The 24,572-nt window shown below is 48.9% G+C and overlaps 1 protein-coding gene across 6 annotated transcripts in view; it reads right to left on the bottom strand.

Annotated features, from left to right (window-relative positions):
- GTF2IRD1 (GTF2I repeat domain containing 1) overlaps positions 1–24,572 on the bottom strand; it is a 170,939-nt gene that overhangs the window by 90,674 nt on the left and 55,693 nt on the right. For 5 of the 6 annotated variants that reach the window (XM_034752965.1, XM_034752961.1, XM_034752962.1 and 2 more), the window contains 2 exons: positions 13,900–14,028; positions 5,295–5,436 (listed from right to left, as the gene is read on the bottom strand). In XM_034752965.1, coding sequence (XP_034608856.1) covers positions 5,295–5,436; positions 13,900–14,022 — 265 coding nt within the window. In that variant the 5' untranslated portion in view covers positions 14,023–14,028. Of the gene's footprint in view, positions 1–5,294; positions 5,437–13,899; positions 14,030–24,572 lie in introns of those variants that run through there. The other variant, XM_034752966.1, reaches the window with a different exon arrangement.

The following is a 24,572-nucleotide window of genomic DNA, read 5'->3' on the forward strand; positions in this document are numbered from 1 at the left end:
TGCTCAAGTGAGGTCTGTGTGCTCAGAAACCCTGCTCAGTAGAGAAGAGGCTTCTTATATCTTTCAGTGATGTCTGCTTTAGATTATTTTAGATCCTTTCTAATGGGGCAACTAGACTATAAATCAGAGGCATTTCATGGATGCTTTACAATGCATGCCAGCTGGAAGAGCTTTCTCTAGTGGAGAAGAGTCTTGGCCCTTTAAAATTCAAAGCAGTTATCAGATTTCACCCCATCTCAAGCATCTGCCGTGCAGCCAGAACCCCATCATCAAAACTTTGTATTTCGTACCAGTTGTTATGGTTCCATTTTTACAACACAGGAAATTTAACGGACGGGAGAAAGAGCTTAGATTAAACTTCAGGTGCCTTGGGCTGCCTCTATAAGGTAGATTTCAGTTTGACCTAATACAACAGTAGTTTATTATTTATGATTGATAGACAGATTCACTGGAAGCCTTCAAGCAATGGGAACCACAGAATGACCCATTTGGTCTTTTAATATAGAACATTTAGCTTCCTACTCCAGATCATCCTATTTTTTATACCTTCTACATTACGCTTCACCTCTGAATCGGTCCACATACGTGGTGTGAATGGGATGTAGACCTGCAACTCTTTCCACATGCCTCAGGCCAGGTGAAGGCTCACTTGCCAAATTAAAAAGCTTGAGACTGATAGTTATCATACGGTGGATTTCTCAGATTACAATAAACCAGAGTGAAACAGATCTCAGCCTTCCCACCCCAGAAAGAGAGAATACCAGTAGAGGAAGGGAGAAATCTTCCACAAAGCCAAGTGCGTAAGTTAGATTAGACCCCAGGCATGCTTTGCTGGTACAGCCAGCAGAGATGCAGGGAATAATTCAAGCAGACGCTGACCCTGGCAGCTTTATGAGGCTAATATTTTCACGAGCATGAACTGTTCTTGAGCAATTTCTCCAACGGATTAAGCACAAATACGGTTTCCATCAACATCAGGCACACGCGTGCGCGCGCACACACACACACACAGTTTATTTTTGCCACCTAATTTCTATTACACGAGACTTTAGTATTTAGTGCAGCCAGCACGTGCAAAAAAAATCTGCTCTCCATTTGTGTCTGACTTCCTATCTCCCTCTGGACCCATCATTAGTCGTGATGCGGCACAGACGCTCATTCCAGACCCAGGCAGGATATGTCCTACTTCAAAAATCCAGCAGCAGAGGGACAAATGGTTTGAGTTTAGCGGCTGGGTGCTGATGGTAGGAACAGATTTCCTCATGTTTCAAGTCCCTTCTTTGCCTCACCACTCAAGATTGCACAAGGAGCACTGGGAACAGAGCATCACGTCAGGGCAGGACACGGCAACATCAGGCTTTGGGTGCATCAGAAGTAGCACAACTGAGACTAGCAGCATCATGGGAGATGGGCAACAGGATGGGGTTGTGCCTTGAGCCACCAAAAGCCAGGAGGTAATGGCTGGTCTCAGTCTTGGGTTGGAACATTCAGCATGGGTGGTGGGATCTTCTCGCAGCTCTGGGAGAGGAAGAGTGACTGACTCTCTAACGAGCGCCCTCACACCACCCTAGTAGTGACCGGAAGGCTTGCCTCACTGACGAACAAGGTGTACGTCATACAGAACAGCGGCCTGTTCTCTTACAATTATGTTCCCTGTAAGGCCACCCTAGGAGATACAAACAAATTGAACTCTTCCCGCCAGGCATTTCCCTTGTTTTTGCACGGAGATGAGAAAGTGAGAGCAAAGCACTAGCTTGTGCACCACAGACATCCTTGGCCACGGTGATCCTGGGCTCAGAGACAGGAGATTTAGGTTTCCTGTTCATAGGCCTTTCGTCCTAGCAGCAGATGCTGGCCACCAATACATTCTTTTAAATTGCCTTCCCTCCACAATCCTTGCCCTTTGCATCACCTGCGGCAGCATTTCACCTATAGGTAAAGAATCATAGAATATCAGGGTTGGAAGGGACCTCAGGAGGTCATCTAGTCCAACCCCCTGCTCAAAGCAGGACCAATCCCCAGACAGATTTTTGCCCCAGATCCCTAAATGGCCCCCTCAAGGATTGAACTCACAACCCTGGGTTTAGCAGGCTAATGCTCAAACCACTGAGGACAGAGCAGGAGAGCAGCCACGTTTTGAAAAAAGGCCCCTGCAGGAAATGGCACGAGAAAGAGGGCAGGGTGTGGGGAGTTGATCAGCTGGCAAACTGTCCCCTGCAATAAACTGCACTGCCTCTGCAATATGCTTGCACTCCACTGGCTTGAGAAAGGAAAGCATTGACCTTGCTCCTTTACCGACACTGCCTGGCAGGGCATTGCAATTTCATCTTCTCTCTGGCATTGCAAGAGAAAGGGATAATGTCTCTTTCCTGTCAATTTATTTTCTAAGAGATTGTAAATCCACCGATCTGGCATGGATAGGTTGGGTCCCTTCCCTGCAGCGTGCAGAGGCATACAGAGCCGTCAGTCATGAGCTGCCCTTTGCTACTGGCCTGCCCACTTCCTGTTTGCCAGAGTCCTCTGAAAGCCAAAGTACTGATCATAACATTAACTGTGAAACTCTAAGGTAATAAACCAGGCACACAACTAAAAACATGATGTCCAATTTAGTCTGATTAGAGAGGCCAACACCCAAAAACTGAAACTGAGGGTGGATCCGGATTAGTGGACTAGCATTCTCTGAAAAAAGAAATTGACTGATAAGAGAAATTTTCCTCTCGGATTTAAGACATACCCACTGATCTGACACTGATGGGATGTGACTAGTGGCAAAGAAAATTCTGGTAGGAAGAAGATAATAGTGATAGAGCATAATTCTGTTCTCGCGTCTCCACAGGAGTGAGTCCATTCATGCGCCGGAACATGTAGCACACACCTCCTGAAGGCTGCCTCTGACAGATCAAAGTTACCATCAGCAGATTGTGGCCACCATACTGTGGCTCTCAAGGTTCCCAGCTGCAAATGTCTTTGCCTTATAAGTTTCTAAGAAAGCAGCTGCTGAGAATCAGCTGTGAAATCTTTGAATATTTTCCCCCCTCCAACTTGTGATAGCAAATAGGGAGGTTTGGTTTGCTGAATTCTCTGGTCCAATTTGGGTAGATCCTTAGGGCTGTCATTTATGTCCAGGTTTTCTCTTCACTTGTGTTGGCATGGAGCAGAAAGAAGGAAAGGAGAACAATTCTCTGATTCAGTGAGCTCGGCTTTGGTGCGAGCACAGGGGATGTCCTCAATCCTACTTTGTCTGAATGAAAAGCACAGAATTGTTTTGTGATAAATACGGCACCTAGCCCAGAAATTCTCCTAACTCAAGTCGCTTAGAACAAAACTATTCTTAGAGACCAGGACAGTGAGGGAATCTCTCTTACTGGAGTCGTGGACTACCTTCTGTTGGTGGTAGGCTTTGGCTACACTGGCGCTGTACAGCGCTGCAACTTGCTGCGCTCAAGGGTGTGAAAAAACACCCCCCTGAGCGCAGGGAGTACAGCGCTGTAAAGTGCCAGTGTATTCAGTGCCTACAGCGCTGCACGCTCGCTCGCAGCGCTGCAAGCTACTCCCCTCAGAGTAGCCGCGGCAGCACTGTGAAGTCCCGAGTATAGCCAAGCCCTTAGAATCGCAGAGCTATTCTTCAGGTCTGGGAAAGCTAACCACAATATCACAGCTAAACAAAACATGGGACAGAATGTTACGTAGAAGGGGTTAACACATGTTGTAAGAAACCAGTTCAAATGAAGTGGTCAATTAACACCTAGAAGACAGAGGAGGATTAGGAGGTTACAAATTGTTGTGATGAGCCATAAAACCAGAATCTCTGTTGAGACTAGCAGAGTTAAGAATTTAAGTTGCCAGTCTCACTGCAAACTATTCCTAGTCATTCTTGAAATGGGCTAGTGCCACCAATTGTTTTGCCCATGTGCTGGCTTTCCAAAACCAGGGCTATACATGCAATTAACAGTCTAGCCCAAAACCTTACAGCATTCAGAGAAGGATACCTTTTTCTGGTCCTGAGGACAGAGCCTTTCCCTAAGAGCCTTGCACCCTGTGAATGCAGCTCTTGAAACATAGGGCGACAAGGCAAGAGGCTTACAGGAAACCTCAGGCCACCCATCTCAGCCAGGCCTCAGTGTTATGGTGACCTCAATCACTTGGGGAGAGACATCGGTGTATAACCCTTACACTGAGCAGGCCTGGAGTGGGCTGCCATTTCTTTAACCTCTGGACCCAAAGATTAGCTCTATTTGACCATGGTGTCAAAGAAAGAGAAAGGAAAATGAACAGGAGTACTTGTGGCACCTTAGAGACTAACAAAGGAAAATGTCTCTTATGAATGTCTCTCTTGAAACAAGTTCCACAGGGGCTGAATCACAACACAACAGGAGTGCTGCCTACACCTTGCAAGAGGGGTCTGTGGAAGGAATTGAGTCTTTAGTGACCTCAGGGGCGGGAAGGAGAGATGGCTGTGGCTGGGTCTGCTGGCTCAGGACTGGGAGGGGTCACCTGCTTTCCCAGTGTCCGTGTCACCTCTTCAGTTGCTACGGTGGTTTACAAGGACATGCTGGGCCTTGGCACAGATAACACAGACAGAGGAGGATGGCGTAAGACTTATCTCCCACTCTCTTCGCCTGGTTCTCCGTTTGCCCGCAGGTTTCCCCTTGCCGATGCTAGTGTCTTGCTGAGCCTCTGGGATAGGGACCAAGACAGCATGCCCAAGAGCGCCTGCATCGTCATTCCACCCGGGGACCTCACCACTCCGCAGGCCAACTTGCACGGGGTCATGGTGGGGATCGAAAGGGAAGAGAACAAATGTTTCTTCTCATGCCATGCAGGGTAAGTGTTTTGCCAGTGCCCCTAACCAATGAACACCCTGGGCCTAATTCTCCTTTACGCTAAGGGCCCTTTATGGCAGTGTAAACGGGCCTCAAAGAGAGAGTGAACGTTATCGGCATCCACTTGAAGTTCTCTTTACACGGCCAGCATGGCACAAAGAAGCACTTGTGTAAAACAGAATCAAGCTCACAGGGAGCTTACAGTCCTACACTACAGCCACCAATGGAGAAAGCCAAGCCGTGACCAACAGCAGAGTCTGCCTCTGCTGACTACAGAAAAGGGGCCCAAGCTATCCATCAGTGGCCTTGCCACATGGAAAATGAATGTCGCACAATGAAGTAGCAAGGAAACCAAAACACATCATTTGAGTTTGCCACTAGCACTCTACATTCACCTCAGCATCACGTGAAACGCGCTCTTCGTTACCAAGTGTGGACTTAGATTCTAACCCGCACCAGGAGGGTACTTACTGCAGAACTTGTGAAAATCCATTTGCAGTTCTTTCCTTGTGTTCATAAAGATTCTCCCCTTCTCTGTCCCAACCACATAGGTACTTTCATCGTGAACTGCAATGCAGGCTACCTCGGCGTTTAGTTTGGAAAGTGCGGAACACTGGGGAGGTGGGAAAAGCAGTTGGGTTAGAAGAGGGAAAATGGAAAAGCATCTCATGTTCTCACATGGTCATCTATCAATTTAATGTGTATTTACGGAGTTATTTGTATTCCAGATACACATGGTAAGTAGAGCCGAACGTCACTTTTCCCATGAAACATTTTTTTGATGCAAAATGACTTTTCAATCAAAACAAACATTTTCATTTTGGTGTAATACTTTGTTTTTTCCGCAACCCCCCTGAAACACATTTTGGCAACAATTTTCAGTTTGAACTTAAAAAAAAAATGTTTTTAACCAAACTGTTTGGTTTTTTGTTTTTTTTTTAAACCCAAGAATGTCAACGGGAATTAAAAAAAACCAAAACCCGGTTACCTACCTCTCGTAACTGTTGTTCTTCGAAAGGTGTTGCTCATGTCCATTCTAGTAGGTGTGTGCGCACGCCGCATGCACGATCATTGGACGTTTTCCCCTAGCAGTACCCATTGGGTCAGCTGTGGAGGCCCCTGGAATGGTGCCCTCATGGCGGTGTATATAGGACACTGCCGACCTGTCGCCTGCTCAGTTCCTTCTTGCCGGAAGACTCCGACAGAGGGGAGGCGGGTGGGATTTGGAATGGACATGAACAACACATCTCGAAGAACAACAGTTACGAGAGGCAGGTAACCGTTTTTTGTTCGAGTGCTTGCTCATTTCCATTCCAATAGGTGACTCCCAAGCAGTTTCTCTGGAGGAGAGGTCGGAGTTCACCGGGTTGCTGATTGTAGGACTGCCCTGCCGAATGCTGCGTTGTCCCTCGCTTGTTGAGCGATGGTGTAGTGCGACGTGAAGGGGTGGCTGGAAGACCACGTTGCCGCCTTGCATACGTCTTGAACAGGGACGTGCGCGAGGAAAGCTGCGGACGAAGCCAGAGCTCTTGTGGAGTGTGCCGTCAACGGCGGAGGTGGAACCTTGGCCAGGGCGTAGCACGTTCTAATGCAGGATGTGATCCACGACGAAATGAGCTGGGATGAGATGGGAAGCCCTCTCATCCTTTCGGTGATTGCAATAAAAAGCTGTGGTGACTTACGAAATGGCTTTGTGCGTTCAATGTGGAAGGCTAGGGCATGCCTGATCTCCAAGGAATGGAGCATCTGCTCTCTGCCAGTGACATGAGGCTTAGGAAAGACGACCGGTAAAAAGATGTCCTGATTCACATGAAACCGAGAGACCACTTTGGGTAGAAATGCAGGGTGAGGACGCAGCTGAACCTTGTCTTTGTAAAAGTTCAGGGGGGTTCAGACGTAAGCACTTTGAGCTCAGAGACCCTTCTGGCCAACGTTACAGCCACCAGAAAGGCAACCTTCCAAGAGAGGTAGGAGAGACGGCAAGTGGCCAGGGGCTCACATGGAGGGTCCATGAGTGTGGACAGGATCAGGTTGAGGTCCCACTGGGGAACGGGCTGCCACACGTGGGAGTAAGCTTGTCCAAGCCCTTGAGGAATCGGCCCACCATGGGGTTTCTGAAGACTGATCTACCTGCCGCCCGTGGATGGAAGGCCAAGATGGCGACCAGGTGGACTTTTATAGATGATATTGCCAGCCCTTGTTGCTTCAGGTCCAGTAAGTAGTCCAAAATGAGGTGAATTGGCACTTGCTGCAGTGGGATACCCTTCTGCAGGGACCACACAGAAAACCACTTCCACTTTGCCAGATATGTGGCTCGAGTGGAAGGTTTCCTACTTCCCAGGAGAACCTCTCTCACTGAGTCCAAACATTGGAGCTCCAACAGGTTCAACCATGGCCTTTCCACATCGTGAGGTAGAGGGACTCCAGGTTGGACTGCTGGGGCTTGCTGTGATGAGGTCCGGGCATAAGGGAAGGGTTACTGGTCTGTCGACCGATAGGCTTAACAGCGTGGTGAGCCAGTGCCGGTGGGACCACGCCGGTGCTACGAGGGTCAACAAAGCCCTGTCCTGGCGGACCTTGAGGAGGACTCTGTATGAGAAGGAAGGGCGGGAACGCATAGAGCATGTGACTCATCCACGTGAGGTGAAAAGCGTCCACAATGGAGCCTGGGCTGTGGTTCAGAAAGGAGCAGAACTGCTGGCACGTCCAGCCTGAGGAACGTGGTGCGGGCCAGGGCCACATGCCCCTCTGCTTGTGTTTGCGTCTTGGCCTTGATGAGTCAGTCGTCCAGGTACGGAGGAAGGCTGCCACGAGTGCCATGCACTTTGTGAACACCCTGGGGGCCGTCGAGAGCCCAAACAGGAGCACCGTGAACTGGTAGCACTGGCCGCAAAGCGAAGAAACCGTCTGTGGGGCAGGATAACGGAGATATGGAAGTAAGCGTCCTGCATGTCGAGGGCAGAGTACCAGTCCCCCAGATCCAGGGAAGGAATGATAGAGGCTAGGGAGACCAGGCGAAACCTGGCTTTATTGATGAATGCATTGAGGTCTCACAGATCCAGAATAGGTCACAGTCCACCCTTGGCCTTGGGGATAAGGAAATATCGGGAGTAAAATCCCTTGCCCCTCAACTCCTGAGGAACCTCCTCTATTGCCCCTCAGAGCGAGGAGCGATTGCACTTCCTGGAGAAGGAATTGCTCGTGAGAAGGGTCCCTGAAGAGCGATGGGGAAGGTGGGTGAGAACAGAACTGGATAGAATATCCCACCCAATCATGCTCAGAACCCAGCGATCTGTTGTGATCTGGGACCAAGCACGGTAGATGTGAGATAGCCGGTTTACAAAGGGAGGGTAAGGATCCAGACTGAGTCCTGGTGCTCTGTCCTCGGGCGCACCTTCAAAAGATAGGTGTCGGCCCCGGGGGCTGTTTGGATGAGCCCTGACCTTGGCCAGAGGAGAACTGCGACTGGCGCCTCCTATTATTCCTACCCCTTCTCCTGGCTGAGTCCTGCCTCGGGGGTCCAGAGTAGAAGCAGGAGGGAGAAGGGAGGGCTGGTGTTTGAAGGGCTTCCTCTGGGGTGTGGAAGTGTCGATTCCCAGGGGCTTCAATGTCGCCCTCGATTCTTTCAGACTGTGCAAGCGGGTGCCCGTGTTCTAGGCAAACAAGCCCGCACAGTCAAAGGGCAGGTCCTGAATGGTGTTCTGGACCTCCGAGGGTATGCCCAAAACCTGTAATCAGGCGCTCCGTCTCACGACGACTGCTGTGGCCATGGTCCGAGCCGCAGAGTCAGCTGAGTCTAGGGCGGCCTGGAGGGAAGTCCTTGACACCACCTTGCCCTCCTCAAGAAGTGCTGCGAACTCCGGGTGCGAGTCTGACGGGAACAATTCCGGGAACTTAGCTAGCGCTCTCCAAGAATTGAAGGCGTAGGGCTGAGCACTGCTTGCTGATTAGCAAGTCGACTTTATGGCCGAAAAAGGTCCAGCTTCTTAGCGTCCCGTGACTTTCCGGCAGGACCCGGTTGACCTTGCCACTTTTTGTGGTTTACGCCTCCACCACTAATGTTCCAGGCTGAGGGTGGGTAAAAAGGTGTCCGTACCCCTTCTACGGCACAAAATGCTTCCTTTCCACCCCTTTGGCCGTGGGAGGTATGGAGGCTGGGGTCTGCCATAGCACCTTTGTGGTGTTTTGTATGGTCTTTATAAAAGGGCAAGGCTACCCTAAAAGGACCCTCCAGGGCAACAATGTCCACCATTGGGGCCGAGTCTTCTGGCACCCCGGAGATGCAAGTTTTGGGCCACCCTCCTAAGGTAGTCCTGGTGCACCCTATTGGGAGTGTGGTAGTGGAGGTGCCAGCCACCGCCTCATCTGGCTAAGAGGATGCTGAGGCCTCTGGGACCGGGTCCTCCTGACCCTCAGGCTCTCTGGAGGCTGGCTCGGGTATTCGGGGCAGACTGTGGTGCTGGTACCACATGGGGTGCTGGCTCAAGAGTTCCACCTACTTGCGAAGACCCAGGGTCCTTGTCATCTGGGGGGTCTTCAGGTGCTGTGGGAGTATGGCGTGGCACTGACGTGGCTGAAGGAGGAGCACAGGGTAGGCCCAAGGAGGAGCTCAAGCTGATGGAAGGAGTCCAAAAGGGCCACTGTACCTGCTCCTGGCACTGTGGGGGCCAGGATACTGCTGGCATGTCCTGGAAGACCAGTACCGACTATGTCTGCAGATAGACGACTCATTATCAGAGTCCGATGAATAGTCTGAGCCAGACCATGGAGGGGCGGAGCCCAACGGTGCTGGTGAACGGTACTGCGGTGATGGGGAGCGGCGCCGTAGCATCGTTGGCTTGCCCCGGTGTTGAATGAGTGGCAGTGCCACCATTGGTGCCACAAAAGGTGCCATACACTGCACCGTCACCATCGCCGGTGCCAGGCCTTGCACCGCTGCTCACGCCCCGCAGGGCCAGGACTGTGCCATCATGGCAGTAAGATCCCGCGCCTCCTCAAAGGTATCCGGCGTGGAGGGGAGATCAATCTCGTCCTCCAACTCCTCCCAAGTCAGGGAGTCCACAAACACCAGACTTGATGGAGCCCCTGGCAGGGCCGGAGTCAACAGTGCCGGGATCTGAGGGCCAGGCTGTGGGTGCCCTGCCGTAGGATACACCCCACTGGGATCCCTGTGCTGTTTCCTGACGGGAGACCGGCCTCTGTTCACCTTCTTATGTGGCACCGGGGACTGAGAGCAGTGCCGCATGCTCGAACCCGCTTTGTGAGCCGGGCAGTGGTGTCGATGCTCCCTGGAGGAGTCTTTTTTCGGTGTCACGGCGTCCTGCACCAAAGCCGGTGCGCTGCGCACTGATGTCACTGGTGCCGCTTCCAGTGCTGGCTGAGGGCAAAGAGCCGCTTCCATTAAAAGGAGCTTGAGGCGATAGTCCTGCTCTCTCTTCGTCCTGGGTCTTAAGCTCCTGCAAATGGAGTACTTCTCTGTTTGCTGGCCCTCACCCAGGCACTTAAGGCACGGTGCGTGTGGCAAGCCCTTGGGCATAGGCTTCCCGCAGCGTTGGCAGGATTAAACCCCCGGAGAGTGAGGCATACCCTGGTCAGGGGAGCTAGGGAGGGCGCCACTCTAGGGTGCTCCACAGCCAACCCAGCAGCTACCGCTAGGGGAAAACCTTCCGACAATCATGCACGCGGTGCACACACACACCTACTGGAATGGACACGAGCAAGCACTTGAAGAACAGAACAAAACATTTGCTAAAATTTCCTGTGAAAAAGAATTAGCATATTTAGTCGGTTCTAATTAAAAAGAAAGAATTGCTGGGAACTTTTAGTTCAATGACAAAATATTTGCTGGCTAGCAGTCAAAGTCTTCATCAGTCAAGACCCTCTCCTTCTGTATTTAATCAAAACAGAAATTATGGGCTATTAGGGTCTCTTATCCACCCATTGTTCCTGACAATATGTTTCCAATGTTGTTGTTAATTATTTGTATTCTTGTGCCATCTAGAAACCCCATTTGAGAGCAGAATCATATTGTGCTGTGCTGAATAAATCCATAGCAACAGATGGCCCCTGCCCCCAAAGAGCTTACAATTTAAATAGACAGAGCGGAAGAACCGAAATTTTATTATCCTCATTTGACAGTGAGGGGAACTAGGGTACAGAAAGACTAAGTGACTCGCTCAAGGGCATGCAGGATATTTTGTGATAGGGCCAGAAGTTAAGCCCTCCTCTTCCAAGTTCTTTCCCCAACACCAGCCTCTCTCTATTGGATTTCGAAGTGACTTGAATGGAGGGGCTTCCACCCCTTCCTTCGGAAGGCCATTCATTATAAATTTAAAACTCACAACCCAGGCCACAATAGATTTCAAATGGCACGTGAGATTCCAAGGCAGTGGCCATGCACCAATGGATCAGATACAGCACTTCCAGGTTTCCCGGTTTATTACACCGCTCCTGTTCAGTTACATGGAAATATTTGTTAGAATAAAATTTTTAATAATCCTGCTAAAAGGCAGTACAAATAATTTCACACATTGGCTTGGCTTCCTCTGAATGGTGCACCTCTGTGGAATGCTGGGGTCATGCTCATGTCCATAACACTTTGAGCTGCACAAACTGTAGGTGTGCACTGGGGACACATCTGGTGCTTTTCTGACTCTATTTAGTGCCCATTATAGCCCACGTATGCTCCTTCACACGGTCTCCTAAGTGAGCCCCACACTCTTGAAGAAATCTTTGATTATTACCATCAAGTCTAAACCCAATACGAGAAGCTAAGAGGCCCCACCACTGTGAAGAGAGACCCTCCTTGTCTTGAGATTAAGGACCAAGTTCAGAGGGAAGTTTAAGGGGATAAAACGCAATCCAGTGAAGTACTCACTGAACGCAAAGGAGTGAGGATTTTGCTTTTGGTCTTGGGAGCCTTACATCTGATCTGACAATGGCTCGGCAGGTGGTGAGCCAAGACCTCCTGTTTATAATACAATAACTTGATTGCTTTACCATTGCCTCGTCCTATTCCTTCCCTCCCCACCCTGCATCTTGTCATAACCCAGACTGTAAACTTTTAGGGGCCGGGGCCAGGGCCAGGGCCAGTCTTTTTACTGAGCATCTGTACAGCACCTAGCACCATGGCTTTGATCTTTGACTGGCATCCGTAGACATTACAGCAATACAAATAATGCATGGGTTACCCATTCTTCCTTCCTCCTCAGCATTTACACAAATTTAGACTCCCTGAGACTCTCACCCACTTAAACCTCCTATCACACCAGCTCTGAATTTGGCCCAACGCTAGGGCATTTTTTAGACAGGAGAATTGACATGCTAAGTGGCTGGAAGACATGGGTGTAGCAGGAAAAGCAACTAGAAGAAAGCTAAAGCCCAGCGTAATTAACACCTTCTTCCGGCTCCTCAGAATGTAACTATGTGAGCTTAGATACTCTGAGACCCAACTTGAGTCTTGTACACTTAGTCACACAGCCTCTTATCAACGTGCAACATAGATTGCCTTCTTCATCACCTTTGGACTTGGTTCTCAAAAAGTGGATGGATCCCAAGTAATGGGAAATAATTCCTTTTTGGGGGAGACATGAAGAGGGTAGGATAATGATTTACCATCAGTAAACTAGAAAAAGCTTAGTTGGAAAAAAAATCCCTTTCATGAAAACAGCAAGAGGTACATTAGCTCATTCAATCAACTAAACTAAACAACCGTCAAGGGAAAAAATATAAAATGGAATAATGAGTGGGATGTATATGTATAAACCAAGAATTCAAATATAATTAACTCCAAGTTCTTTTTTAAATTTTTATATGAAACATACATAGAATCGCACTCAAAAGCCTACGTTAAAAACAACATTATTAAGATTCCAAAGCCAAGCATTCAAAAAAAGTTGGGAAATGCCAGAATTAAGGTTACTTGTGCAATTCTTGCACGTGCGTGATCATGTAATGAAAGATGATAACTATACCTCCTTGTGCATATGCATTAGGCTTTTTGTGTAATATATATAAAAATGGCTAAGCTCTTCAAAAATGACTAGTGATTTTGAGTGCCTTGGTTTTCCAGGTACCTATATCTTAATGGGGTCTTGAGGTGGATGGTTAGCATTTTCCGGAGGGAAACACAAATATAGATGTATACACACACACACAATCATAGTTATATAAAAATTAACTATAGTTGGATTTAGATGGGAGGGATATTTAATTCATCACATTTTACTACATGTGTGGGTAAACACACACACACCACACACACACACACACACACACACACTTTTCAGCTAAAAATAAGATTAGCTCTGGTCCAAGAAACTTATCCAGACAGTTATCTTGTTTATGTAAGCAAGACTGACTTGCGTAAGATTTCTCCAGAGAGTTTTACGTCAACAGACATGAAAGTTATTTTCTTTGTTCTTGGAGATCAAAGCCATTGTTATCATTCCCTTGTTGCATAAAAGCTCACAACAACAGTGGTAAAACATCAAGAAAAAATAAATTCAGTTGGTACCAACATAAATATTAATAGGAAAACAATACACATCGCGAGATTAACTGGAGCTGACTTCATGGCCCCTCTGATTGTCAGGATGGGCACGTGATTTTCATTTCACAGCTCAAACAGCTCGATGGGCTTTACTGCAGCAGAGAACAATTTGATGAACTCAATATCCTTCCCATCTAAATCCAGCTCTTATTCAACCCAATTAACCCAATGTAAAATGAGCTGCTTGGTGGCAGAATGGTCTGGGGAAGCTTTCAGATCCGGAGCCTCTCCTGTGATTTCAGGGGCTGTCAAACCCTCTCAGGTTGCTGCAATATCGCTGTTAATCATCACTTGAAACGAATATGCCCCATTTGTTTAGCTAAAGTATTGGGTTTCATATTTGGGTCCCTGTGGCCCATTGGAGAGGACTCTAATGTGCATCAGCTGATTTCAGAACCTATCCTTCAATGTTCCCTGAACCGTGAACAGATCCTTATGGGTGTATAATCACTATACACACACAGACCCCCCCCCACCCCGCTCCCCTTCCCCCCAAAAATCACCATTGCAAGTAGCCTCACTCACCATTGAATCTAAGGCAGAAACTAAACTGGTGATGATTTCATTTTTCTGATGAAAAACTGTATTCCATTGGTCAGGTCTGGAGTTATTGGGGGACCCATTGGAGGGCTTCCCCGTCAGTGCCATATTCACCTGAAACAATAAAAAACAAGACAAATGTATACCTTACCCACTACTTTTGCAGACGCAGTTGCACCAGCTTGGCTGACACCGAGGTTAACCCACGGATCTCCAGAGCTAAGAGTATGAGTGACTAGCACAGGGGTCGGCAACCTTCCAGAAGTGCTGTGCCGAGTCTTCATTTATTCACGCTAATTTAAGGTTTTGCGTGCCAGTCATACATTTGAACGTTTCTATAAGTCTATAATATATAACTAATCTATGGTCGTATGGAAAGTAAATAAGGTTTTTAAAATGTTTAAGACACTTCATTTAAAATTAAATTAAAATGCAGAGCCCCCTGGACCGGTGGCCAGGACCCGGGCAGTGTGAGTGCCACTGACAATCGGCACGCGTGCCATAGGTTGCCTACCCTGGATTACAGGCTGAGCTAAAGAGCCAGGGGCAGCAGAGGAACACTGTCAGACACTCACCTCCTCAGTGGATGGGGCACAGAGGGGGATATGTAACATACTGGTCAGCAGAGCTGGATTAACTCTCCTGTAGGGCCAGGACTATTTGATTTTGTGGGGCCCTTGTATACAAGTCTATTTCCTGAGAGGGAGTTTGGTGCAGGTCAGGGCTGGGGCAGGGGTGCAGGGTCTGGGAGGGAGTTTGGGTGCAGGAGGGGGATTCTGATCTGGAGCAGGGAGTTGGGGAGGAGGAGGGGGTACAGGGTCTGGAAGAGAGAGTTTGGTACAGGAGGGGGCTCCGGGTTGGTGCAGGGCATTTGGGTGCAGGAGGGGGTTCTGACTTGGGGTGGGGGGGGGGGGTTGCGGGAGGGGGTGCAAGGTGCAGGCTCCAGCCGGGAGGCGCTTACCACAGGCGGCTCCCGGCTGGCAGCGCAGCAGGGCTCAGGCAGGCTGCCTGCATGCCATGGCCCCACGCCATTCCTGGAAGCGGATAGCTGCTAGCCATCTCTGCAGCCCCTGGGGGGAGGTGGAGTTCCCATTGGATGATCACAATGGTCCCTTCTGGCTTTATAATCTGTGAATTGGGCTGGGTGCTGAACAGACCCATAGCAAGAGAATCGCTGGCCTGAAGAGTTTACAGTCTAAATTGACAAGACAGGCAAACAGAGTAGAAAGGAACACAGAGAAGGAAAGGGACTTGCCCAAGGTCATCCAGCAGGTCAGTGTCAGGCCTAGGAGTAGAACTCAGGTCTTCTGAGTCCCAGTGAAGTCCAGAGCCCCCTCCACTGGGCCACCCTGGCTTGCAGCGAGGCAGCAGGAAATTAGCAAGCTGAATGCTCGTTTTCAGTATCAACCTCGTTACCCGAAATCCCTGAATATTATTATAGTGCTGTGCTCAACAGCCTTTTTACTATTATTAAAGGGACACAAGGAATCTCTGTGCACGTGACAGAAAGCACAAGTGGGGAAACCAAATGCTGCACTGCCTGAGTCAAGAACACACGAGAACTAGTTATCTGGGGGGGCAGAGGAAAAAGCAGCCGATTAGCATTTGCGATCCAGAAGCCTGACTTGGATTGAGAAATGCTGATCACCTCCAGTGGAAAGCATTAGCAAGCAGTTCTGTTATTGTGGGATGCAGGCTGTCAGAAGAAACTGAATGAGTCAGTTAAACCAAGCAAAACTGGGTCATCTCACTCCTTGCCGAGGTACAATGTGTCAGGCAATCAAATCTGAACTCCTCACAAGTTCATTCATCTGCTAAAAACCCGCTCGGTGTCTTATTTTCCTGTATGCCGGGCTTACTGTACTGGCCTATATTTTATTTTACTGTACATGATGAGAACCGGTTCCAGCCACCACTGCATGGAAGCAGGGAAACTGAAAAGAGAAGCAATTAGAAAATTCAACCCGTGGGGCAAGATGCCCATATGCAAATTATTTTACTTCTATCAGAGACAGAAAACCAAAATCATCACAGAACTTTGCAACCACAATCCAACCCTGACCCCCACATGGTACACCTTCTAGGCACACAGCATTACCAAGCTTAGTTCCTGAGAAAAGCCTCCCATCACTTACTGCATTGTCTGCTCAATGCGGCATCACAAGGCCAGGTTCTCTGCTTCATCACATTCACCCTGGCTGCAGTGGAACACAATGGATATCAGGAAGCCAGATAACAGCTCCTGGATTCTCTGCTCAGCCCACAGTGAAGGTTAGAGAAACCTAGGGGCTGCTCTAACATTTGCCTGCTGGCAAGTCTCCCCCCTGAGAATAGTCAGGGGATTTTATGCTCCTCTCTCTTTCTCTCCCCACTTTCTGCACCTGAGCTTTGGGTGCATCGCTACCTATACTAGCATTGTGTGGGAGTCCCAGATAGGAAAATGCAGCAACTCTCGGCTCTCTTTTGCATGGCCTGGGTGCATAAAACAAGGGGAAGGTGGAGAGGATTTGCTGCAGAACATCTATCTTCTTGCTGGCCTCACATATACAACACGTAACAGAACCCATGATCGAGGCTTGGATCCATTTAACCAAACATTCCTCGATAAACATGTATCGTGCGATGAAGCTGCATGATGGAAACAGATGAAAGAGAAAGAGGGACAGAGCTTCTCGCTAGACTTCGCTTTTAGACATAGCAATTCTTGCATCGATTTAAGGAACAAACAGTTGCCTCCCACATATCCTTCTAACTACGTGAGTCACCATTACCATATTGAATTATGGAACTAAGAGAACCCTTCTGTGAATCATTAGGTTAATACTCAGCTCTGAAAACCTCATCGGGGGAGTAAGGGAAAGAGAGGGTGGAATAAACATATATTGGCAAATATAACCATGAAGCAATCTGAATTTTAGCACTGAGAATAGAGCATTAGGCTTCCCAGTGGGAGAGAATCTTCCTGTAGGGACTGGGCTGCCATTTGGTTTCTCCTTCCTACTGTTGCCTTCATCATGTGATAAACTTTTCCTGAGGAGGGTCCTAGCAGCAAGGGTCTCTGCCATTTGCTCCCAAAGAAAGGAGGCCCTTATAGAGAGAGACTTTGCAGTGAAATAATTACACACTGCCAGGGCCAATTTCAATATACAACAGGTTCTTTCATTATGAGAGAGGGGATAAAGGGAATTACAACCATGCTCCGAAGTACAGCTGGAACATGCAAAAAGAAAGGGGGGGGGGGAGAATTATTATTTTTTAAAGTGCCACCTTAAAAGAGTCACCACCTTAAAAACAGGGCTTTATTGGGACAAGATTTGATTAGAATAGAATAGAATTCCATTCGATTTGCTTTCTCCAAGAAAGCTCCATGACAGCATGAGCAAAATGCAAAGCAGGTGTAAACTCTGGCGGGTGATAAGACCAGAACTCTCCATCAGTCCCACTGGGACAAGGAACACTTACCAATGGGGTCATAGGCTTGACTTTTCAGCAGCAGCACAGGCTGGTTCTTTCGGTTCCATTAGCTAATGTGATGGCACAGAGATTGGGGGGTTATTACCAGGGGCGGATCTATGTTTTTTGCTGCCCCAAGCACAGCAGTCAGGCGGCCTTCGGTGGCGTTTCTCTGGGTGATCTGCTGGTCTCGCAGCTTCGGCGAACCCACCACCGAATTGCCGCCGAATCCGCAGGACCAGCAGACCTCCCACAGGCACACCGCCAAAGGCTGCCTGACTGCCGCCCTCACAGCGACCGGCAGGCCACCCCCCGCGGCTTGCCGCCCCAGGCACGTTGGTTGCTGCACTGGTGTCCGGAGCCGCCCCTGGTTATTACTTGAGGGTCACCATAGGGTCCAGATTTTTCACAAGAGGTCAGCTTCTATTTAGGCCCCATAGTAAATGGCTGGATTTCCAGCACGCTTGACTTCTGACAACCTGAGCACTCCGGAAAATCTGGCCTTTATCTGGGTCTCTAAAATGGAAGCAAAATTCGTGGTAAAATTCAGCACAGACTATGGTAGGCTGAGCTCTTGACCGTCTGTCTCGAGCTGCGAAGAGGGGCTAAGAAAAATTAAAGTTCTTTCTTTATCAGACTCATCATCAGTGTCCCGCTTCCAGTCAGGTAGAGATATCTTAGGAAGCAGAAACAAAATCCTGCTCCATAAAAGATCCCTGGCAAGCTATAATAATGCTCTGTAGTTCTGTACAGCCTTCTGACCCACTGCTTTGCCAATATTCATCAGCTTGGCCTCACAACATCGCTGGGTGGTATGGAGGCATTTCCATTTAACAGATGCAGAAGTGGTAGAATGGGGTCCAGAACCCTAATTCCTGTCTGTTGGTCACACACTAACTGCTAGATAATGCTTCCTACACAGAAACTCCAGTTATATCAATGGGATGTTATTCAAATAAAGCCACAAATTTAACATCCACCTCATCTTGGTAAACTTCAGCAAAACCAGCCCTGAAAATCAGAGACAGTGGCACCCAGACATCTAATTTTAACCTCCCTCTTTCAACCTAAGCAGGTGTGAGTTGCAGTGAGGTTTTGCTACAGAGAGAGAAGTTACTTTAAAGCCCTTTTGTAATACAGACGCTCCCCAGGTTACGCAAACCCGATTTACGCAAAACTGGACATACTATATTTTCTTTAATCCAAGCTTTTGATTAAAATCCATATGAAGTTATATCAGTTGTGAACCCAAGAGTCACTTGATCCAAATCCACATGGCTGAATAGTGCTGATCCGACAGCATGGCCTTTCTCTACCAGGGGGGCTGGAACAATTTTTAAAGTGGGGGTGCTGAGAGCCATTGAACCAAAGTGTAAACCCTGTAAGTACTGGAAACCAAGGGGTGCGGCAGCACCCACCACACCCCTGGCTCCAGCACCTATGCACTCCACCCTACCAATCATCTCTCATTTGCTATCCAGATGTCAACACTCATCTCCAGATCACCCACTTGTTAACGTTCTCAAACAAGACCTTCATGCTTTCTCCCATGCTGCCCTGCATGCTTGGGAGGAGCTCCCCCGACAGCATCCCCGAAGCCACCTCATTATCCTGCTCAGAAACGTTCCCTGAAAACGATGCCTACAAAAACATGCCAGCAGTTGGGCCAATGGTGTGCAGAGACCGCTGCCTATCACGCTGACCAATATTGTGTCACTGTTTCCTTGTACTCTCCCATCTATCTGTATCCATCCATTGTCTCGTCAGACCTAGATTGGAAGCTCTTTGGGACAGGGACTGGCTTTGTGTTCTGTGTTTGTACAGCACCTAGCACAATGCGGTCCTGGTCTAGGACTAGAGCGTCTAGGCGCCATGATGATACAAATAAACGAGTTCATGGAGGCAATAAGCACAGCATTACCGACAGATGCAACACTCTCCATACAATCCGCATGGCCATGACTACACAAGCAAATCAGATGTGTTCTGTAATCAAAGCTCCCACTTGGGTTACCACACAACCAACTCAATCCATCTAAAAGTTGTTAAACAGTGTCTGCATAGGAGTCAAATGAAAATACACATTTATTTTTACCCACATAGGCAAAACCTGTAGACAGACACACCTGGCTCTGCTTTAAAAAACAAACTACCCCCATCACCACAAGCTAAAAAGTGGAGAACTCGCCCTCCTCCAGAAGCAGTAGAAATAAAAATGAAGTACTTCTCCACTACCAGCATTTAGTATATTGGGCCTGATTCTCCTCTCCCTTACACTGGTATAAATCAGTAGTGACTTCATTGGCGTCACTAGAGCAACACCAGTGTAAAACTGGAAAAGGGGAGATAAGAAGCAGGTCAACCATTTGCACTGCAATTTCTCAGGAAGGTCTCCGATATGTACAGTAGGGGTGGCTTCACCGGTTTGGGGAACAAAAGATCACTGCTGACCTTCCACCCCACAACCAAACCAAACTTATTTGGGGTTTGGAAAAGTTTAGTGAATTCTTTTCATTAGTTTCCTATTTGGTGTGTGGCTAAACCACTCTGGGATAATAGATAGGCCTATAATCAGAAGAGCCGAAATACCACGCACGCATGCCCACAGAAAGACAGTCCTTTGGGTCATTCTGGCACAACCAAAAGCAGGAGGTACCAGAAATCACAAGAGAGGCCTGCTCTTCTAGCCTATATATGTAAGCCCAAGAGCTGATATTGTTGAGTGTTTTTCAGAAACAAAACTTCCCAGGCTTCTGAGGTTGGCCCACCACTTGTTTAAAGTTGAAGAACATCCAAGCTGAGAAGACCATGAAGATGCTGCTTCACCTCTGTCCTGGGTGTGTCATGCCAGTTGCCAGATTTTTGCACCGCAACGTTATAGACAGAAAAGGACTGGTAAAAAGGACTGGCAGAGCTGGGGACAGGAAGGAAGAAAAGGAAAGTAACAGTAGGAAAAGAAGGAAAACAAGAGTCATGGAGGGGCCTGGGCAGTGGACCGATCTGGAGCGCTGAGCCATGTATGAATACAAAACTGCAACCACATTTTGAATCGCTGGGTAATAATTCCATTTTGGGCTTCGGGCAACGTGTAACAAATCATGACAGCAAAATCCCAGACAGAGTTTCAGCTCCGCAACTCACTTACCCACTCCTCATTCCAGATGCAGTTCCCACTAGGAGCTCTAAGAGGGAGAAGGGAGACTGAAGCAGTAACACAAAGATCAGGAGAGAACAAACTGGGGCAGTTTCCTCCTGTCACCAAGCCCCCAGGATGAAGTCACAAACATAAATCTATATTCCCCCCACAGTACTGCTGGATTGCCTGGTTTTACATGTTCTTACATCTCACATCCTCCTCGACTCCCCTTCAGCCCCGTGTGTGTTTCTGAACCCACATGGTCCCAGCACAGAGTTTTCAAAATTAAGTGCAGCTCTAGGGGAAACACTACGAAAACCTTCAGCGCTGACAGTAGCTAGGATACGCTGTAATTGCAGCTAGGCTGACATGCCTTCTCCCATTCTCTCAATGGCCCAACCGTTTGAAATTTCAAAGCCATTTACTCTCCCAAAAAGCCATTCGAGAAGCAGCATCGGGAACCTTTTCTTTAAGCCTCTTCTTTTCATCCTGGCCCCTTGTTTCAGTACCTTTTCAGTACTGAACAATTAAAAAAAAAAGACTCCTGGTGATTATAAGCCTATTATGAGCTCCCTTCTATTATTACACTGTAAACGCGGTGCCATTGAAACCAGTGTTCTGGGGGTCAGCATTTGGAAGCTATTACAGGAAGAAGGCAGGATATGCCTAGAGACCTCCTCTGCCATGGGAGTGTGTTTCATTCACTCTAAAAATGCCACTAATGACCTCCAAGTCATATGACTTCTCTGCTGATGTAAACTGGCCCTGCATCATGGAAGTCAATAGAATTGGGCCAATTTATACCAGCAGAAAATTTGGTCCCATACATAAAAATTGCATCGTGTCTTACTGTATTTCAGCATCCATGCCATACTCTACGCTCCTTTATCCATCTGCCTTTAGCCACCTGTTGTCTCTTGACTTGCACTTAGATTGGAAGCTCTTTGGGGCAGGTCTCCCCTTTTTGTTCTATGTTCGTACAGCACCTAGCGCATTGGGGTCCTGGGCCATGCCTGGGAATCCCAGATGCCAACATGATACAAATAAAGAATACTTGATTCACAATTTACAGAAAGAGCAGACAAAATAGGTCATAAGGTGCTTTTTTAAAAATCGGAGCAATATAGAACAATCCTTCTTTTCTCCCAACACTTGTCGGGCTTGTCTATTTCTGCTGTAAGTTCTGCCAGGCAAAGACTTGCCATGTGTCCGTACAGTGGCTAGTGATCTCAGTTGCGGTCTTTAGGTGCCACTGTAATACAGAACACACCAATTTAGATGAAATTTTCCAGAAGCACTCAGCAGCTGGCCTTACTGCTCCTCCAGGAGTCCATGGTAAAACACCTCTAGCGGCAGAGTTAGGCCAAAGTCCCACCCTCGTAGCACACAAACTTTTGGCCCGTCTCAGCCAGCGTTCGTTTTTGCCAAACACAAGTGATTTCCTTTCCTCCTGTCTGGAAAGCTGTAGCTCAAAACAGGAGGACTAGCCTGTCAAGAGGATACAACGGCATGCTGATTTATGAAAACGCTGCTTAAACGCATCAATAGATCAATTACAACTGACACTAAACACCGCTCCTCTGCTCCGCCCCGTTCGCTGGAATATTTACCACATGCATCTGCACTGCTTTAAAACCTCAGCTCTTCCTTGTCCTCCGCTCCATCTTTCTGTGCTTCTTTCCCCTTCTCCTCCCACGCTTCTGCCTATGCAAAAGGATCTGCATCCAGTGCTTCTGAAGTATTTGCTCTCCAGCCTGACTTGCTGGAAACCTTCCCCTTTTCCTTCGAGGCACACCTCCCCAACACAGAGCCAGGAGTCGACTCAGCCCCTCAAATCCCTGATATTCTCCTTCCAATCTCTACCAGCCATGCCCTGGACTGAGTCCTGCTGCATCCGGAGCCAGCTACTTTCCTGTGCTGGTGACTGCAAGCGCAGCACCGTGCATTTCGAGAGTGTCTTTTGTCCCAGGGTCTCCAAGTGCTTTGCAAACAACTGAACCCCTCAGCGGTACCCTGGCCATATCACATGACAGTAAAGCGAGGCTCACACGCAAAGCAAGGTGTTCTGTCTTCCCAGTGTCCGTACCAGTCCCAGCCGAGCCCCTCACTGGTCCAAATGGAGTCAACCCCCACCCCTCCTAAACAAAACTAAAGGTCAGGGAACTGGTCTTCAGTTCACTCACCCAGCAAGATTCTGAGGCCGGCATCTCTGTGCACACCCTCCTCTCCGCTGGCCCTTCCCCACTGTTAAAGAACCACTGCGATAGTATTGAACACCGGCTGTGGAGGAAATGTGTGGTCAGCTACGGCCCTTCCACCAAATCTTTCAGAAGGGGCAAGAGACGCTTCCGGGCTTTAATTTTGCAAATAAAGGGTGGCAAATTAGACAGTAATGATTCTGAGCCATTCAAACCAGATTGTAAATCATGTGCTTGAAGCTGCAAGCAGATAAAAGGGAGGGCAGAGAATTTCTAATGAAGCAAGATTAGAAAACCAGCTGAGCCTCGGCGCGCCCGCCTGAGGAATAAGAATGAAGCTAGCTGTACTTAACTCGATTTGCTACCCAGACAATAACTGCAAAAGGCAGGAACTCGGGGGCAACCAAGAGCAGAAACCTGACTGTTTCCCTGCAGGCCCTGGGACCAATCTCACCCTGAAAGGGAACCGAAAAGACAGCTAAAAAAAAGGAGACTTGTTTGGAGTGCTGGGGTGGGGGTGAGTAAAGGAGGAGCCTTTCATTGCTAGAATGGTGTTTCAGACACCTCCTGAGAGAGGTCCCACGAGAAAGGCATTTAGTGGCTTCAGACTGGCCCTTAGTGGGCAGCAATCCACATTATCCCGTCTCCTCATGCTCCTCTCCTCAGTGACTGACCACGTCTGAGCCAGCGGGAAGACTAAGAGGTGCCTTTCACCATGGAACATGGCTGCGAAGCGGGAGTTTTGGAGAGCGCGAAAAAGCCCTCACAAAGCCTGCTGACCAGCGCCAGGCCTTTCCAATAAAGTGTAAGGAAAAAGGAGGCTAGCGGGCAGTGATGATGGAATTGATCCCGACTCCTCCACTAGGAAGCCCTCCTCAAGGATGGGAGCTGTAGGGCCAGATTCAGAGTCATGCTATGGTCCTTTCCCACCAATGGTGGTAGGGCAGGCGCTGGCCACTCCCGAGCCCTTGGGCCACCACCAGCGAGAGGGCCCACTCCACCAACTCTATGCTGCCTCTCCAGGCACTCCAGGGGTAGGAGTGCAACAGGGGGTGGAAGGATGCTTTAGCCAGGGCACTCTTACACCTCGGCAAAACCATTCCCCTGCCTGGCCCATAGGTAGCATGAAAGCAAGGGTGCAAGTTAGAAGCCAGTGCAGCCCCTGGCCCAGGCTCACAGCCTTAAAACAGAGTGTCCCCTTCCTGCCCTCGCATTAGCACAGAGATAAATTTGGCGCTTCGTGCCTGTGAGGGGCTGGGTGTGATTCTCAGGGGCTGGGTGTGATTCTCAGGTGCTGAAACAAGAAGGCACCAGACCAACCTTCATTTCATGCCCTGAAGAGAGCTCTGGCCCAGTTCTGCAGCCAGCTCTTTGCATTTCAAATCCATCCAGAGTCTGAATAAGAGAGAGCACGTGCGAGCTGGTGAGAAGGTGCCCGCTCTAGCGGAGGCAGCTATCTCCAAAGGGAGAGGGCCAGCTGGAAGAAGATTAGGTAGGGCTACCATACGTCCGGCTTTCCCCGGACATGTCCGGCTTTTCGCTCCTTAAATAGCTGTCCGGGGGGGGGGGGGGGGGGGTTTCTAAAAACGTCTGGGATTTCCCCCCGGTCGGCTATTTATGACCGAAAAATGGCTAACAGGGCGGCCGAGCGCCGCTCTCATTGGGGCCTTTGCAGCCAAAGCCCCTTCCCGGCTCCCCCCATCCCCTGCGGCCTTAGCACACCGCCCGGCAGCGCTGGGGGAGGGGGCTGTGCGCCTGTGAGGGAACGGGGCAGCTTCCCCCCTCCTCCACAGTCTCAGCACGCCGCTTGGCAGCGCATGGGCGTGGCGTGGCGCTCCTTGGGGCACGGAGACAGACACCTGTTCTAAGCC

This window comes from Trachemys scripta, chromosome 18 (genome assembly GCF_013100865.1).
Source record: "Trachemys scripta elegans isolate TJP31775 chromosome 18, CAS_Tse_1.0, whole genome shotgun sequence".
NCBI classification, from domain to species: Eukaryota; Metazoa; Chordata; order Testudines; family Emydidae; genus Trachemys; species Trachemys scripta.